Source organism: Tiliqua scincoides, chromosome 1 (assembly GCF_035046505.1).
Source record: "Tiliqua scincoides isolate rTilSci1 chromosome 1, rTilSci1.hap2, whole genome shotgun sequence".
NCBI classification, from domain to species: domain Eukaryota; kingdom Metazoa; phylum Chordata; class Lepidosauria; order Squamata; family Scincidae; genus Tiliqua; species Tiliqua scincoides.
In genome coordinates, this window is record NC_089821.1 from 41892734 (window position 1) to 41909616 (window position 16883).

Below are 16883 nucleotides of genomic sequence, written 5' to 3' on the forward strand. Positions count from 1 at the left end.
CACAAGCCAGCCACACGCTGCCCAGAGCAAAAGATGAGCTCCAGGTTTAGGAGAAGTTCATCAGGGTGGAGGGGAAGTGTTCCAGGGCAGGGGCGGGCGAGGGAAGGCAGGGCAGGTAGAGGAAGTGGGATGGGACAGGGCAGGACTGGCGGAGCTCTGCTTCTGACCTGACATGGAGTCTCTCAAGTCTGCGCCAGCAAAATAGTCAGTGCAGACTTGCGAAGCCCCACAGTGGGACTAAGGGCTTTTTCTGGGGAAGAGGACAAAAGTTTCTTTCCCCCAAAGAGACCTCCAGCTGTTTCCCAGCACCCAGCTGGATGGTAACCATTTAGGTGCCACTGCTCCAGCGGGTGCCAGGAAGCTTAGGACTGGGCTCTTAGGCTGCAATCCTATACACACTTTCCTGGGAACAAGCCCCACTGAACACAATGGGACTTACTTCTGAGTCAGGGAGGTTGTGTGAGTCTCTCAGTCAAGACTGTGTTTGACAGCTGTTGAGGTGGAATGTTTGAAAGTGTCTGTTGGACACAAGATAAAATGTGGGGAGAAGTAGGAGGGAATAGACCTTAAGCAGGAGGGAATGAAGGTCTTAATATCTTATGATAACTATCCTGGAGTGGGAAATATGTACTGTAAGCTTAGGAATTTTTCAGGAGGAAGAAAAGGAAAAAAAAGATGTGTTCTTCCTTCCCCACTCTCTAGATGCTGTCCATGCAAAATAGCAATCAAATGTTCAGGTTCAGCAATGTCAAGCAGAGGAGCTGAGCCAGATCAGGACTTTACTAAGGCAAAGCTTAACTTCCCCCTTCTGCATAGCTGTTATTTCCCATCAGGAGGAAAGCTGGCAGCAAACGATTAGATAAATGGCAAACATTATCAATAATAAAGTAAAAAAAGTAAAAGAACAAATGCAAACTTCCCAGTCAACAGAAATTTAAGGACAATATTTTAATAAAATGCTTTTACAATTTCTTAGATGCAAAAATCAGACAATGCAACAATGCAAAGGAAAGAAAAGCATTCAAATTATTTATGTAGGAGGCCTTTTCCAACAGTGCATGCATACATACTTAATGGGTTTTATGTGGGAGTCTGAAACTGGAGAATAAATATGTAAAATCAGTACTGCTTTAAAAAAAAGAAAATAAAAAAGAAATAAGCTCATAAATCACATACCTTGGAATGGATAGAGCCATCATTTCCAAACTCCCAATACTGATATATATTGTTCTTGTCTCTGTAAGATAAATATTTCTTGTAGTATACTTAGATATATGCAGCATATTCCATTTATCGTACAACTGTTGTTATAATTAGATTTAATTAATGCATCCATTTTTGCAAGCTTATTTGTCAAATAAATCTTGGTCATATAAATGTAACAAATACTATGTTAGTGTGTGATTCTGGATCGGGGCAACCATAAGAGGAAGCTGACCTAATTTTGTACTCTCTAATTATGCAAATCAAGGGACACTAGTTGTACACCCACTTCAAAGGCTGACCTCACACCCATTATAAAGCAATCATTTTCAAGGCAAATATCCTGGAACAGACACCAAGATGCATTATGCTAGGAGACAATCTCTGTTCCTAGTTTCCAATAAGGCACAAGAAAAATACGTCTTTCCAATTTACCCACGCTTCTTGAGATTATTTGAGGGGGAGAAAATGAGACCTTAAAGAGCATTCTTACATTATTTTCTGTTTGAATATACTGTACAAAAAGAATTAAACTAATGGTTCCCAAACTGTGAGTTGGGACCCATGAGTGGGTTGCGACCCAAGTTTTGGGTGGGTCATGAACTGACTAGCTGATACCTGACAAGGAAAATGTATTGAGCCCTATGGAAACTGAAACAGAGCAGAATGTGCATGTTCATTTGCAAGTAGGCAAATATAATTCAGCCCACTTCAAGGGCCAGGCCAAGGGGAATGCAAGGCCACCAGAATGGTCCAAATCAGATGAACATGGAACTCACCACTGTCGAGGGAAGCCCCCATCCACCATAGTAAAAGGGGAAAAAAACATAGGCTTGAGTGACTGGTAAAATGAAACTTTTTTAAAAAGTCTTGTAAAGCTAGGTGAGTCCTGATACAGTACTTTTTTAAAAAAATGGTTCCCGGTGCTAAAAAGTTTTGGAATCACTGAATTAGATTTCAAAACCCCTAAACCAGGTATCCAGCAATGACTTGACCTATTAAAGCTTGCACATCTCTTACAATTTGCAAGACAAACACTTAGCTTGTTTTGGCTTTGACCTATGCAAGGAATAACTGGCCTTACTGGTTACTGACTTGTTTCCAGGTCCAATTCAGGGTGCTAGTTTTGACCTATAAGGCCCTACATGGCCTGGCACCAGGATACCTTTGGGATTACCTACACCCATACAGTCTGGCTCATCCTCTTGGTTCATCTGGCAGGGCCCTGCTAAATTGACCTGTCAAGGTAAAGGGCCTTCTCTGTTGAGGCACCACACCTCTGGAACATGCTTTGGGAGGAGCTTAGATCAGCTCCCTCAATGGAGCTGTTCCAGAGGGGTTTAAAATCATTTCTATGATTTTAGCTTAGCTTTTGAGGAGGAAAGGTAGGGGCTTAATGTATTTTACATAGGTCCCCCCTTATCTGCAGATCCAGTATAACATAACACTTATACAGCTCAAAGAGCTTAGCAACACATTCTTTTCAGTCCTCTGCCTCACTTCTTGTGAGTGCCTATGAGTCTTTCCTGCTTCCATTTTATAGTCAGCAAGTTGCCAGTGAGACCCAGGAAGGATGCAACCTCCAGCAGATCAGTAATTTATGCAGTGGCGGTCATTTTTGAACCTTATTTAAGGTTCCACTTTATCTGCGGTTTCCATATCTGTGTGTGTGTGTGGGGGGGGTTCCCCTACAGCAGTGGTCTCACTCTCTGGGAGAGTCTGAGAGCCAGTAAGTCTTGGCAGGGGCAGGGGGACGAGGCAGCGGGGGCGGGGGGAAGGCAGCAGCGCGATCCCCAGGATCGCTAAAGCGGAAGTGGAGTGCAATCGCTCCACATCCACTTTCCCTGCTACTGGGAGCCCTGCCAGAAGTCGCGCCAGGCTCCCCGCACCCCAAGAAGGCTGCAGGAGGCTTGGGTAAGTGCACCCAAGCCCCTGCAGCCCCCTGAGCAGCGCAATCCTGGGGATCACACCGCTGCCTTCCCCCCTCCTCTAGGCTGCCCCCGCCCCTTAAGGGGGCAGAGACCAAGGCCCTCAGGCTGGGGCATCACGATGCCCCAGTTTGAATAGCACTGCTCTGCAGATATAGGCGCCACCTGTATGTATTTTATAAATTAAAAGGTGCAAAAAAAATTTTTGGGATGTTGATGTGAGCCATTTTGTGTGCACTTTTGAGAGAAAGCAGGAAACAAACAAACAAACAAACAAACACTATTCTATATCTGGGCTTCATTAAGATGAATAACCAGCCTTTCTACTAGGAAGCAGACTGCAGGACATAATTATCACTAAAAATAATTATTATCTTTTTGCACAAATAGCAGGTATAAATTTTGCCTTTAGTACAACTTGGAGCATGTTAACTAAGCTAGAATTAACAATCTCTTTTCTTTATCATGCTTTAGACGCCTCCATGAAAATGAGAGCTGACTGATACTAACACCTTATTGGTTCCCTGTTGTGTCATAATAACATCTCATTGGCTCTTGGAACAATCAGTCTCATTGGTCAGTTTTGAGTTAATTAAAATTTACTTTTTGTTACATAAGGCAGTTGCGTTTTCCTTTTCTACTTATTTGACTTTTGATAGAATAAAGATATTCTATGTAATTTGTTTATTTGCATTCTGCATTGAATTACCCATCCAATGTTATATAACATGATGGTATTATTCAGAAATACTATGATTTCCACAATTTTGGCACTAATGGTGTAACCTCTCTGAGTGTGTCACCTAATGTGGTACACACCCCCTGCACACCCTATTGAAGCCACTGCAGTGAGCAAAGACTTGGACCTGTCAACACTTATGTCATTGGATGGCATCTAGAGTGTAGCGCTCATGGAAGCAATGCTGCCAGAAGCCACCTTCCCCATCCCTTCTTCCCTATCAAAGATCCACCAAAGTTCACTGCTGTGGGTCAGGAGACTCTTGGCAGTGGAATGGTATGCAATGGGGGGGGGGGGCTGCAGAGAAAGGAGGAAATACCCAGAAGCTGGAAGAGATCTGATAGTGAAGGATTTGCTCCCAGTTTCCAATGATTTGCTTCCAGCTTCAGGGTATTTCGTCTTTCTTTCCAGTCCATCCCATGCCACATACTATACCACTGCCAAGGGACGCTGACCCTCAGCAGTGACCTTTCAGGGGGCTTCACTTGGGAGGATGGGGAGGAAGGAAGATTTTGACAGTGTTGTTTCCATGAACACTCTGCTATGGATGCAACAGAATCAACCCTTATTTTTTTCACCATCTTATTATTTTATCTAAAAACCTTTGAAGTCGATTTAAAATGTATCAGGAATGTTATGGCAGGAATTTAACTATTCAAAAGGAATTTCATGTTAATGATGATTTAGTTGATACAGTGCTTCACCTACTGAAATACAAAATATATAAGTACATTTTCAGATAACGCTGTTTATCTAAATAACTGCATGTACAAAAATCTCATAGCAATACCTTTTCTGCAGGCTGAGTTTATAGCCTTCCAGAGGTATACCACCCTGCATCATAGCTCTGATTGGATGACCAAGAGCCAGACTGCTTTGTGCTACAGCTCGACTTAGAATCATACCAGCCTTTCAATGAATGGGAAAAAAAGGGTTTGAATAAGTTAAAAGAACCAGAAAATTCAACAATGTGTTACAAATAGAGAGGTCATTATGCCTGGATAACTCAGGATATTAACAGTTGGAGAAACTGAAACGCTATCCACAACTTAGCCGTCAATGAGCCCTGCTCAGAACCAGTGATCTTCTGTACAACAAGGGTGGCATTTTACAGTTCAGTGCAAAATAGAACAGACCCTTGATATCTTCATTTGTCCTTTTCCTCTGCATATTTCACAGTGCAACGATTTAGGGTCCATAACGTGTCACTTGCTACACTTATAACTACAGAGTTTACTTGAAATATGTACGCAGAGGAAAAAAGTTCAGTGAACTGCAAAGATTGCAACAAATCTATAGCCACTGAGTCAATTTAAAGTTTTATTGCAAGACTACAGCCTTGTTGGTTAAATATCCTTAAAATCTTTTGTTTTAAAAACATCAGTTTTGCAGCAAGCACCCAGCAACAAGGCAACTATTGAAACTTAGAGATTTTAATTGCTTGTTAAAGTTATTTCTTTTAGGAATAAGGCTGTGCGCTGTGATCCAAAGAATCTTTAGTTTGCAAAAAACACCTACTGCAAATAGTAGAACTTACTCCTGAGGAAAATTAGCTAAGACTGGGCAGCAAACTAGATGTTAGCATCTGCTATCAAAATTTGGGGCAATTAAATATGCAGATTAGGTATCGTCCCTGCCCACAATTAATTTCTGGTTTGGCCCTCTGAACTGAACAAGCTGCTCCTTCATGCTCAAACTCCCCTAGTACAATCTTTTATTTTAATGCTCAGTCTGCAAATTCAGAGCACATAGTAGGAGGCTTACAAGTCCATCAGCAGTACTCTACAACAGTGTAGTATAGTGCTAGTATCTATTCTTACCCCTCCCTCAGCCTTTTGGTACTGCTATAGAGGTGCCCGCCCCTTCTCTAACATACATGCGGCACCAGGCAAGGGAACAAAGATACTCGCCTATAAGGCGGAAAATTTCTTCCCAGAAAAGCAGCCTGAATCATTGCCCCGCCTTATCTCCGGGGCGGGCAGGCAGCGGGGGGGGAGGCGAGTCAGCCAGCCAGCCAATCACTATTGTGGGAAGGAGGGAGCAAGTGTCTGCAGAGAGGAGGCTGTGCAGTCTGGGACTGCTGCTGAGCATTAGTGTGGTGTGGGTGTGCTTCATGTGCTCCTTCAGGCTGTTGCCCAGCTGCAGGAGCTCCATGCGCTGGGCTGGGCTGTGCAGGGCAGGGCAATCTACCACAGCAGCCATCAGCAGCCCCCCCTCACTCAGCACCACCACCCACGGAGGCATCTCTGGAGTGGCACCCAAGACAGAGCAGGACGCAGGAGACAATGAGCTGTGTGTGGGAGGGGGCGTCTGAGCGAGGGAGAAGCAGTCATTTGAAACAACTGAGTCCATCTCCTCTTTCCTCCTTGTTCCCCCTTCCCACTGTATTTAAACTTCAAGCACTCCATTGGAAAGCCCAACTTGCTAACCCCCTTCCCATCTCCCCACAGATGAAGTTGGACAGGGTGGGGAAGGGGGGAGAGTGATCTTTATAAAGAGAGAGGGGGGAGCAGCCTGCAGAAGGCTGTACCTTTGTTTCTCAAGCCAGTGAAAGGGTTAAGTTCATCTCCTCTTTCCTTCTTGTTTTTGCCCCCTCCCCTTATTGAATCCAACTTTAAACTCTCTGTTTCGAAGCTGAGGCTTGCTAGCCCCTCTCCCCATAATCATTCACCACTGATAAAGTTGTACTGAGGGGGAGAGGAAGAGTTAACTTTTATAAAAGGAAAAGTGTGTGTGTGAGAGTGTGTGTGTGAGAGAGCACTTAAAACAGTTAAGGCTATAATCCTAGCCTCACTTTCATGGGAGTAACCCCCACTGACAATTAAGGGACTTGCTTCTGAGTAGGCATGCCTAAGATTGGGCTCCCAGTCTATTCCCTCTTCTTGCTTTCCTGTCTACCTCTCCCCTTACTGTATAGTCACACTTCAGTCTCTCCCTTGCAAAGCTTTTTGCAAACCTCCATGCTAACCTCATTTCCCCCTATCCTCACCAATGAAGTTGGACTGGAGGGGAAAAGTCCCTGCATTTGTGTATGTTGGGGGGGGGGAGCATCTGTGAGAGAGAGAGAGAGAGAAGCAATCTCCCTGTGTGTGTGTCCTTTTCACTGGAAGAGTCCTGGAGACCTTGCAAAGATGCAAAACACAGGAAAAGCAGAGAGAATTTAAAGTAGAATTATTCTGCAGCAACAGGTATTTTAGCCAGAGATCTTAGCTTCCTGCTGGCAGGAGCTAAGAAGCACTTGCAACAGCTGCTTATGTCATAAGCTTTTAGGAGAGCATGTTTGCTTCTGCAGTATCCCCAGGCAATCAGGCATTTATGAAACAAAGTTTAGCTGCCTCTGAGATCCCATTGCAATGTTCTGTGCCCATGCAGGAGCCACTGAAACCCTCTTGGGGGAGAAGGGATTAATTGCCATCCCTGAGGCCCCCACCCCCCACTTGGGGTTGTGTGTGAATAATCTTATTGGCTTGCTCCATTGTACTTCACACTTTGGCTTTTTACTAGTTGTGTTCTTGCAGCCTTTCTAGTTGTCTGTTTTTTATTATAATATGGATATTTTAAATTAAATTCTTGTATATGTGTTCCTAGAGGCTTTTGATGCTACATTAACCATGGGGGGGGGGGGGGGAGGATAATCTTATGCTTGAGAAATTATCTGAGTATTTTCTTGATCCTTACTAGTAATAATTAAATTTTGAAAGGATCAGGAGAGAGAATAATTCCTTTAGGTGGAATAGGTGCTTTGATGGCTGCTAATTCTTGCCTTATTTCCAGTGGTCTTCCTTCACCTCACCCTCTTTCAATAGTGGAGATAACTGAACTAAATTGTGGGTCAGAGCATGCTGAATTCAAGAGATTGATAGTGTATTAATGCTTCTTAATAATATATTTGAATTAATTGTAGAATATAATATTTAATTTTTATCTCATTGTATGGGATGTGCCAAAAATTTATGGGCCCCAGGTGCCAAATGACCTTCGCATGCCATTGAGTCAGATACCCCCCTAAGTTTAACCCCCGACTTATCCGAGGGTCATAGAAAATTCCATGATTCATGGCTCAAAACCTGCCCTCGACTTATCTGTGAGGTCGACTTATGGACGAGTACCTGCGGTATATACTTTTTGAGGGTGCTGGGACAGTCCACAACCGCTTCCCAGTTCCTTGCACTGAGGCCCATGAAAGGAGGAAAAAGGGGGTAATTTGTACCTTGGCCCAGGGTCAAAAAGGGGGCCCAGGAGTCAAAGAAGGGGGCCTAGAAATTTCCTGGGATGTTTTATTTTCCTATCTCACCTGGACTTGCGGCCAGAGGGGGACCCGGGAAACGATAGGCCGGTCAGCCTAACATCAATACCGGGTAAGATGGTGGAATGCCTCATCAAAGATAGGATCTCAAAACACAAATGAACAGGCCTTGCTGAGGGAGAATCAGCATGGCTTCTGTAAGGGTAAGTCTTGCCTCACAAACCTTATAGAATTCTTTGAAAAGGTCAACAGGCATGTGGATGCAGGAGAACCCATGGACATTATATATCTGGACTTTCAGAAGGCGTTTGACACGGTCCCTCACCAAATGCTACTGAAAAACTCCACAGTCAGGGAATTAGAGGACAGGTCCTCTCATGGATTGAGAACTGGTTGGAGGCCAGGAAGCAGAGAGTGGGTGTCAATGGACAATTTTCACAATGGAGAGAGGTGAAAAGTGGTGTGCCCCAAGGATCTGTCCTGGGACCAGTGCTTTTCAACCTCTTCATAAATGACCTGGAGACAGGGGTGAGCAGTGAGGTTGCAAAGTTTGCAGACGACACCAAACTTTTCCGAGTGGTGAAGACCAGAAGTGATTGTGAGGAGCTCCAGAAGGATCTCTCCAGACTGGCAGAATGGGCAGCAAAATGGCAGATGCGCTTCAATGTCAGTAAGTGTAAAGTCATGCACATTGGGGCAAAAAATCAAAACTTCACATATAGGCTGATGGGTTCTGAGCTGTCTGTGACAGATCAGGAGAGAGATCTTGGGGTGGTGGTGGACAGGTCGATGAAAGTGTCGACCCAATGTGCGGCGGCAGTGAAGAAGGCCAATTCTATGCTTGGGATCATTAGGAAGGGTATTGAAAACAAAATGGCTAATATTATAATGCCGTTGTACAAATTGATGGTAAGGCCACACCTGGAGTATTGTGTCCAGTTCTGGTCACCGCATCTCAAAAAAGACATAGTGGAAATGGAAAAGGTGCAAAAGAGAGCGACTAAGATGATTACGGGGCTGGGGCACCTTCCTTATGAGGAAAGGCTACGGCGCTTGGGCCTCTTCAGCCTAGAAAAGAGGCGCCTGCGGGGGGACATGATTGAGAAAGACAAAATTATGCAGGGGATGGACAGAGTGGATAGGGAGATGCTCTTTACACTCTCACATAACACCAGAACCAGGGGACATCCACTAAAATTGAGTGTTGGGAGAGTTAGAACAGACAAAAGAAAATATTTCTTTACTCAGCGTGTGGTCGGTCTGTGGAACTCCTTGCCACAGGAGGTGGTGATGGCATCTAGCCTGGACGCCTTTAAAAGGGGATTGGACAAGTTTCTGGAGGAAAAATCCATTACGGGGTACAAGCCATGATGTGTATGCGCAACCTCCTGATTTTAGAAATGGGTTATGTCAGAATGCCAGATGCAAGGGAGGGCACCAGGATGAGGTCTCTTGTTATCTGGTGTGCTCCCTGGGGCATTTGGTGGGCCGCTGTGAGATACAGGAAGCTGGACTAGATGGGCCTATGGCCTGATCCAGCGGGGCTGTTCTTATGTTCTTATGGGTGCTACCACGTGCAAGCCATATGCACAGGGCTGAGGAATGCATACATGACACTCCTTAGTACTGTGTCAAATCTGGGAGGAAGCTGGTCTGCTACACTTGCTCTTTGGCTTGTGGATCTGCTTATGACGAAGAAGTGTTTAGGAGCTCAGAGACACATCTGCGGGACTACAACTGCTGCAGAAGTACATGTGGGAGACTGGACACTTTCTGTCCTAGTGTGAGCCTAAATACACTGATGGCTAATTTTCTGCAATGATTTTCTATACTTAAGAGATTTGAGAGAGGAGTGTGTTTCGTTTTTTCAGTGGTGTCAATAGGGTTTGTGTCACCTGGTACAGGAGACCAGCACGTCAGCCCCGTGATGGACATCTTCCCATGCAGTGGACAGGGAAATGCTCTGGGCAGTGGGTGTGGTTATGTACCATCACCCCACCCTGCTAATATTTTTGCTATAACTTTTGATAGAATAGAGATATTTCAACGTGGTTTGTTTCATTGCATTCTGCATGAAATTACGCATCAAATGATATATACCATGATGGTATTATTCAAAAATACCAAGATTTTAAACATTATGGACAGTTATGGTGTCACCTCCATCCCTGTGTGTGTCACCCAGTGCAGCCCACACACCCCTAGCAACACCACTGGGTTTTCTGTATTCCTATATCTAGCTGCCAATGCCATGCGGACAGGATGATCTGGGTTCTGCATTGGAAAACCTGGTAGATCTGAGCCTCAAAGTCTATTCCAGCTATTGCCACCCTCCCCTGCCCTATTTTTCCCATCTGCACCATCATTCTGCCCACTTCTCTGCCACCTTCTCCCACTCTGTTTCATCCCTCCCCCTTTGGGATGGAGCCCAAAATAAACTTTGCACGCCCCGACAAAATTCCTCTCAGAAGCCCCGCCCAGCTATATAGGCTAGGGCTGGCCTCATAATGATTATCACGTGATGGGGGAGGCAGCAGCTGCTGCCTTGTCTGCTGCCACCATAGCTGCCCTGCTTGGTCCCCACTATGGCTATTTCATTTGCCCTCCACCTGCTATCACCTGACTTGGTAGCAGGGCACAAAGGGCTGCTGCGTTCTCCTCCTCAGCACACTGCATTTGAAGATAGGGGCAAACAGGGCAGAAGGCAAAGTGCGGAGGAGAGGACAGTGGTGCATTAAAGCATCTCATCAATGTGTATACCATTAATCTTGACAATATGCCATTTCACTGGGCTACCTTTGTAAAGAGCCACACATTAGAAACAGGCCAGAGCGCTGTGGATGACATCAGATCTTGGTGGTCATTTCTTCTGGGAATGGCTTTCCTCATATTTTCCATGGTAACTGTCATGAGAAGAACCATCTGGGGATCAGCCTATATCCAGCAATAGAAAGAATGTGATTCTTAGCTTGATTTTGCTAAAAGTCATTGAAAAAATTCTGTGCAACATCTCTCATTGCAATACAACACCATCCCACATAAGTCTAAATCGAACTTCATCATGAGAAAGAAGAAACAGAGTGCTCTTCCACTGTTTCTGAAGCAATCTTGCTTCCACATTTCCTGCATCAGGGACACAAAATGTACAGGTTGAGCCTCATTATTCGCGTGGGTTCCATTCCAAGCACTCATGTGGATGGCAAAAAACGCACTATAGCAAATCAATTTAAAAAACAAGGTTTCTTTGCTCTGGTGATTGAAAAACAGCCTTGCTGACCTTTATGATGTTAGATAAGAGCCATTAAGAAGACAAACCATCAATCAGTCATCCTCCAAGAGCTTAGAAAGGCGCTTCACTCAACCCCTCCCTTCACCAATGCAAAGTTATCACCTTTCTTTCACGTGCTCAGGGGGAAGGGAGGGGTCGCCTGGAGAGAGAAGAATTGATGGATTGTCAGCCAGCTGTTCTCTCTCTCTCTCTCTCTGTCAGCCAGCTGCGCTCTCGCTCTCGCTCTCTCTCTCTCTTTAAGGAGGCTATTATTAAAGTACTGTTCAGTTTTTTTAAACTGATTTTAAAAGGGTGCATTTTTCCCTTCTCCAGGGATCAGCACATTCCTTCTCATTTGCAGTAGTTATCTGTGTTGAGTCAAACTCATGTATCAAAAATCCATGTATAACTAGGCTGGACCTGTATGTCAAATTCTTCACTATATGCATGCAGGAAATTAATCCTACATCACTTAAGGCTATATAGAAATGTAAGCAGAACTGGAGGAGCTGCAGCTGTTGGAGACATTATTGAAGAAAAGAACATGACAAGAGAGGAGAATACAAAAAAGTAGTTTGCTAGAGAAGAAAAAGAGGGATTAGAGACATGCTGTGGACAGTAACATCATGTGCAGGCAGAATTTACAGGTAGACCAGACATAAGAGCAGTTTGCCCTGGGTAAGTATTGCATGAGTAGATTGTTTCAGAATCCCAGTCATCTAGAATAAATCCACCCAGGCAATAAACTTTCTGAGGATTTGTACCCTCCTTTCTCAAAAATTCAGAATCAAGGAATATATTTACTATCGTACATCTCTGTATCCTCTTTTTCCTGAAGGTGGTGGCTATGCTGTTGAGACTTGAGATACTCAATGAGATCCATAAATTACATACAGTGGTGTACTTATGAAAAAAAAGAATCTGATTGCAAATAGGTTCTGTTTGGCGAGCCAATGGAGAGCATTTTTAAATGATTATTTCATTTTTTAAAAATGATCATTTTTTATATGCACCATAAAAAATTTTATGTGCACCCCCCATGTGCACCACTTCCAGAGATGAGGGGAACTCTGCTCCCCTAACCTCTGGAGGGTCCACTGCACCCAGCAGAGGCCGTGCGCATCCATTTGCGGCCTCTGCCAGGCTCAAACTGATCCTTGAAGTAGAAAAAAGCATCACTTTCAGTTTTTTCGTAAAATGATGACATTTTAAATGCCATATAAGGCATTAGTAGGGTTGGGGAAGCCCTCAGGGAGCTCCCCTCTCCTTCAGAGGGTGGGGGGCATTCCTTGGTATCCACGGTTTCAGTTAACAGAGAGGGGATCCAGAAGGGAACCTTGCAGATACCAGGGCATGCCTGTGCATTCACACCTGTACGTTCACATCACTGAATTGTGAATGTCAAGTCTGGATTCTGGAGGAGCACAGTAGAATGAAGGCAACATACTCAGCAATTCATGTCAGGAGTTTACATTTGCTGTGCTTGTTTTAAACCTATGTATTCCTTCATATACGAGCTACACAGGATCCTTTATAAAGCAGGATTAGCTGGATCCATTTCCAGCTTCAAGGCATGCTTCCAGATGGAGATGGACCTGGTCCCCTTGGTGGATGACCTGAACCAAGGACTAGACAGAGGGAATGTGTCCCTGATGGTCCTGCAGGGCTTCTCAGCAGCTTTCAACCCCACTGACCATGGATTTTTCTAGGAATCTTTCTGGACTGCCAGGTGATGGCTGCGGCCAAGGGGGCTTTTGCCCAGCTTTGGGTGTTGTGCCAGTTGTGGTCAGCATACACAGTAGTACATGACTTGGTGACATTTCATTTAGATTACTGCAATGTGCTCTACAGGGGCTGCCCTTGTAGACGGTCCCAAAACTGTAATTAGTGCAGAAAGTAGTGGCCTATGTGGTTGCCAGGATTCAGCAGTTCATTTCTATTGGACCTCTATTCCAGTGGCTGCTGGTTTGTTTCCAGGTACAATTCAAGATGCTGATTATGACCTTTAAAGCCCTTGGAGGCTTAAGACCAGGGTACTTGAGGGACCACCTCCTCTGCCATTTTCACCATTGCTCATTGCCACCTATTGTTCACATCATCTTTATGAGTGCCTTTTATTGTTTTTATTGTTGCTCTATTGTTTTTGGCTGCTTTGTATTTTGTTTTTGCATTTATTGCTACTTTTCATAGTTTTATTGTTGTTTACTGTTTATGTGTTGGATTTCATTTTAATATTTATCATTTTATGATAAAGATTGTATATTCATAAAGTCTATTGACTGCCTTGGGTGCCCACAGTGTGGGGAAAAGGCAGGGCATAAATGCATTAAACACCCCACTTGTCTGTTCTTGTTCATTTCCTGAGTGTTGTTTGAATGGTGCCTGTGAACATTTTGCCCATTGCATTCCCCCATCCATTGTATTCCTTCAGTCTTTTTAATATTCTGTAGTGCCTACTTGGTCTCAGTAGCCCAAACAGCAAGTTGGGCGTGTTTGCTCAGACAGCTCAGCCCTTGCTCCTATTCAGTTTTTAGATGGGATTTTCCTTTGGACAAAGGACTCCATTTTCTAAGCACGGGGAGAGATTTCAACAAGTCCACCTTTTCCTGTCTTTTTCCTCCCTTATTGTTGTGTGGTAGAATTCTCAGTTTAACCAGTGGGGGCGTGTGAGCAAGAGAGAGCAGCTACTAACCACTAGTGCTCACTTCGCCACCCTTGATCTGCTATCACATGGGTGCTTTTCTCTATTCATGTACCCTCCACTTCTCCTTCTCTTGCTCCCTGGATTCAAAAAAGAAGAGGGGAATAGAATGGAAGAGAAAGTTTGGAGGAGAAGAGAGTGGTGGGCTAGAGAGTCTCCAGCAAAATACAAGGTACACAATGGCATCTTCATTCTGAATATGCACAAGTTGGCTTCTAGATTGTATTCACATGATCAGTCTTGGGGCTGACCAGATGCTTGACTCACAAATAAATACGAAAACAAGAGAGCAAAAATATTCTGTTCCATTAGGGCAGTCGAATTAAAATGGAAATGGAACAAAAGGAAAGAATACAGAGGTTAGTGATTACAGCTGTGAGCAAGGAAGTCCATAATTCGAATTTCATCTCAACCATTGAAACCACCAGGGGCCAAATTCTATCCTATTTTCCAGTGCTGGTGCAGCCATACCAATGAGGCATGTGCTGCATCCTGCACTAGGGGAGCGGTCATGGAGGCCTCCTCCAGGTAAGAGAACATTTGCTCCCTTTCCTCAGGCTGCATTGCACCTGCATTACATTTCCAGTTGCACCAGCACTGGAAAGTTGGATAGGATTGGGTTCCAGTAAGATACTATCCCTCAAGCCTGAATCTGCCATTGCAGTATTAGGATATTAGTACTGCACTGCCTTTCAGGTTGTAGTAAACAATATTGAGCAACTGCATGTGAATTGCTTTGAACACTCTACACCTACCAAATGCTAAATATTAACACTATTATCTGGGATTTTAGTCATCTTGGCAGTGCAAACTCAGAAAGCAATCTAAGACACAGACATGAAGCAAGGGCATAGCTAGCCAAAAAGTGCTTTATGTGATCTTACCTGTTTGCCAGCTGCAGCAGTAGAAGAAAATCCCCACAGTTTTGGTACAATGGGAACTAATGTTCTACTAATCCCCCACGAAAGGCTGAGGGGCTTAAAGCGACACACGCACTTGCCCTTGCCTTTCTAAGTAGCTATTAGAGGCAACACAACTGTGTGGAAGATTGTTATAGTTGGAACTGGAGAGAGATATCATTATGATGTGCATAACACCTGCTGGAAGTCCCCCTATCCTCTTAGCAATGCCACTGGCTTTAATCTTATCACATTTGATTTTGTGCTGCAGTGGGGAAGAAACATTGGACCCTTTGTATTCATTTGAGGTTGGCATCCAGCACTAATACCATGCTGTTCTTCAAGAGATATAATGCTGGATATTACCGAAAAACACCAGATAAAGAAACATACTACATCCCTCTATAGCCCAGCTTCAGAGGATATTATAGTACCCACAAAGGAACAAATACAAGGAATAATGATATTAACTTGCATTTCTTTAGGTTTGGCAGTTCACTTGCATGTATCCATGGTACTGCACTGGAGAGATGATGAGAGCGTATGACTTAACTAAGAATGTTCTATCCTACTCATAACAGATGCACCTTTTGGTTAATGTATACAACTTCTAAATGACACACTTACATAACCTGTGCGCAGCCCCCAGCCATTAGCACTAGTGTACCCAGCCTGCAGGATGGCGGAAAAGTTTTTGCATCATTGCAAAATCATTGGCCCAAGATCTGCCACAGTAAGGCCCAATAGGATTGGGCCGTAAAACAGCAGTGAAACATTATGCAACAACATCTGCATAAACATGTTCTTAAATTTTCAACTCACTACAACAAAACTTTCTGAGTATTCTTAGAATGTCTAAGGGCACAATCCTACCCTGCACTGGAACAGGCAAGCCAAGAGGCTTGCACTGTATCCAGCGCAGGATAGGGGCCCAAGGGGCTAAGTCAGAAGCAAGGAGAAAATTTTCCCCTTACCTCTGGGTAAAGCACGCTGGCCCCTATGGGTCTCCTCGGACTCATGCCACCTCCTGAGGTGGCACAAGTACGACAAGAGTGGAGTGGCTTAAAGCCACTCCGATCTCCCTGGGAATGGGGGTTGGGATCCAGCATAACAGCTGGTTCCCAGCCCCACCTCCTGCTCCCCACACACACACCCCAGGGCTCCCCGCTACCTGCCCACCCTCTGCCCAGGAATGCTTCCACCCATCCCAGAGCTTTGCATTGATCCAGTGGGGCCAACGCAAAGCTGATTAAGCTGCCACGGAGGCCTTCTGAATTCAGCCTCCGCGTGCAGGTGCACCTCTGTGCATCAATGCAACTTACTCCCAAGGAGGTGCAAATGTTCCTTACAGCAAGTTTGCAACCCTACTGGGCCAGTGCAAAGGACATGCGCCAGCCCATGGGCACCTCTGGATTACACCCTAAGTTTGAGAAATACAGGTATAACCTAATTACCCACAGATTTTTCACCAGTGGTTTTATCTCACATGATGAGAAATTAAAGGAAAATCATCCTTTTTAAAAGTAGCCTCGCATACCATTGTGATGGGGAAGACAATTAATCTCTCTCTCTCCAGGCACTTAACAAGGTTTCACTCCTAGGCAAGCAACCCCTCCCTTACCCCTTCCAGAGCATGTGAAAATGCAAAGCAGAAGTGATTATCACCTCTGCTTTGCATTCTCTTTGCACTCTTTCCTGAGCTCCCAGTGAAGGGAGGGGTTGCTTGTCTCCAGAGTGAAGCCTTACTAAGCGCCTGGAAAAAGATTGTTTGATTGCCTGCTGCCAGTCTTGTGCATTACAAAGCTAAGTAAGGCTGTTTTTAAATTTTTTAGCAAGGGCACATTGTTTTTTAATTAGTTTTCTTTTAACACAATTTTTGGCATCCACAAGGGTTCTGGG

The 16883-nt window shown here is 44.5% G+C and overlaps 1 protein-coding gene across 1 annotated transcript in view; it reads right to left on the reverse strand.

Moving 5' to 3' along the window:
- The window catches only part of DCDC1 (doublecortin domain containing 1), a 337894-nt gene that overhangs the window by 119192 nt on the left and 201819 nt on the right, over window positions 1-16883 (reverse strand). Inside the window, exons 16-18 of the mRNA XM_066636033.1 lie at window positions 10913-11050; window positions 4661-4779; window positions 1177-1237 (exon numbers count right to left, since the gene is read on the reverse strand). Of these exons, the coding sequence (XP_066492130.1) occupies window positions 1177-1237; window positions 4661-4779; window positions 10913-11050 (318 nt within the window). The remainder of the gene's footprint in view (window positions 1-1176; window positions 1238-4660; window positions 4780-10912; window positions 11051-16883) is intronic.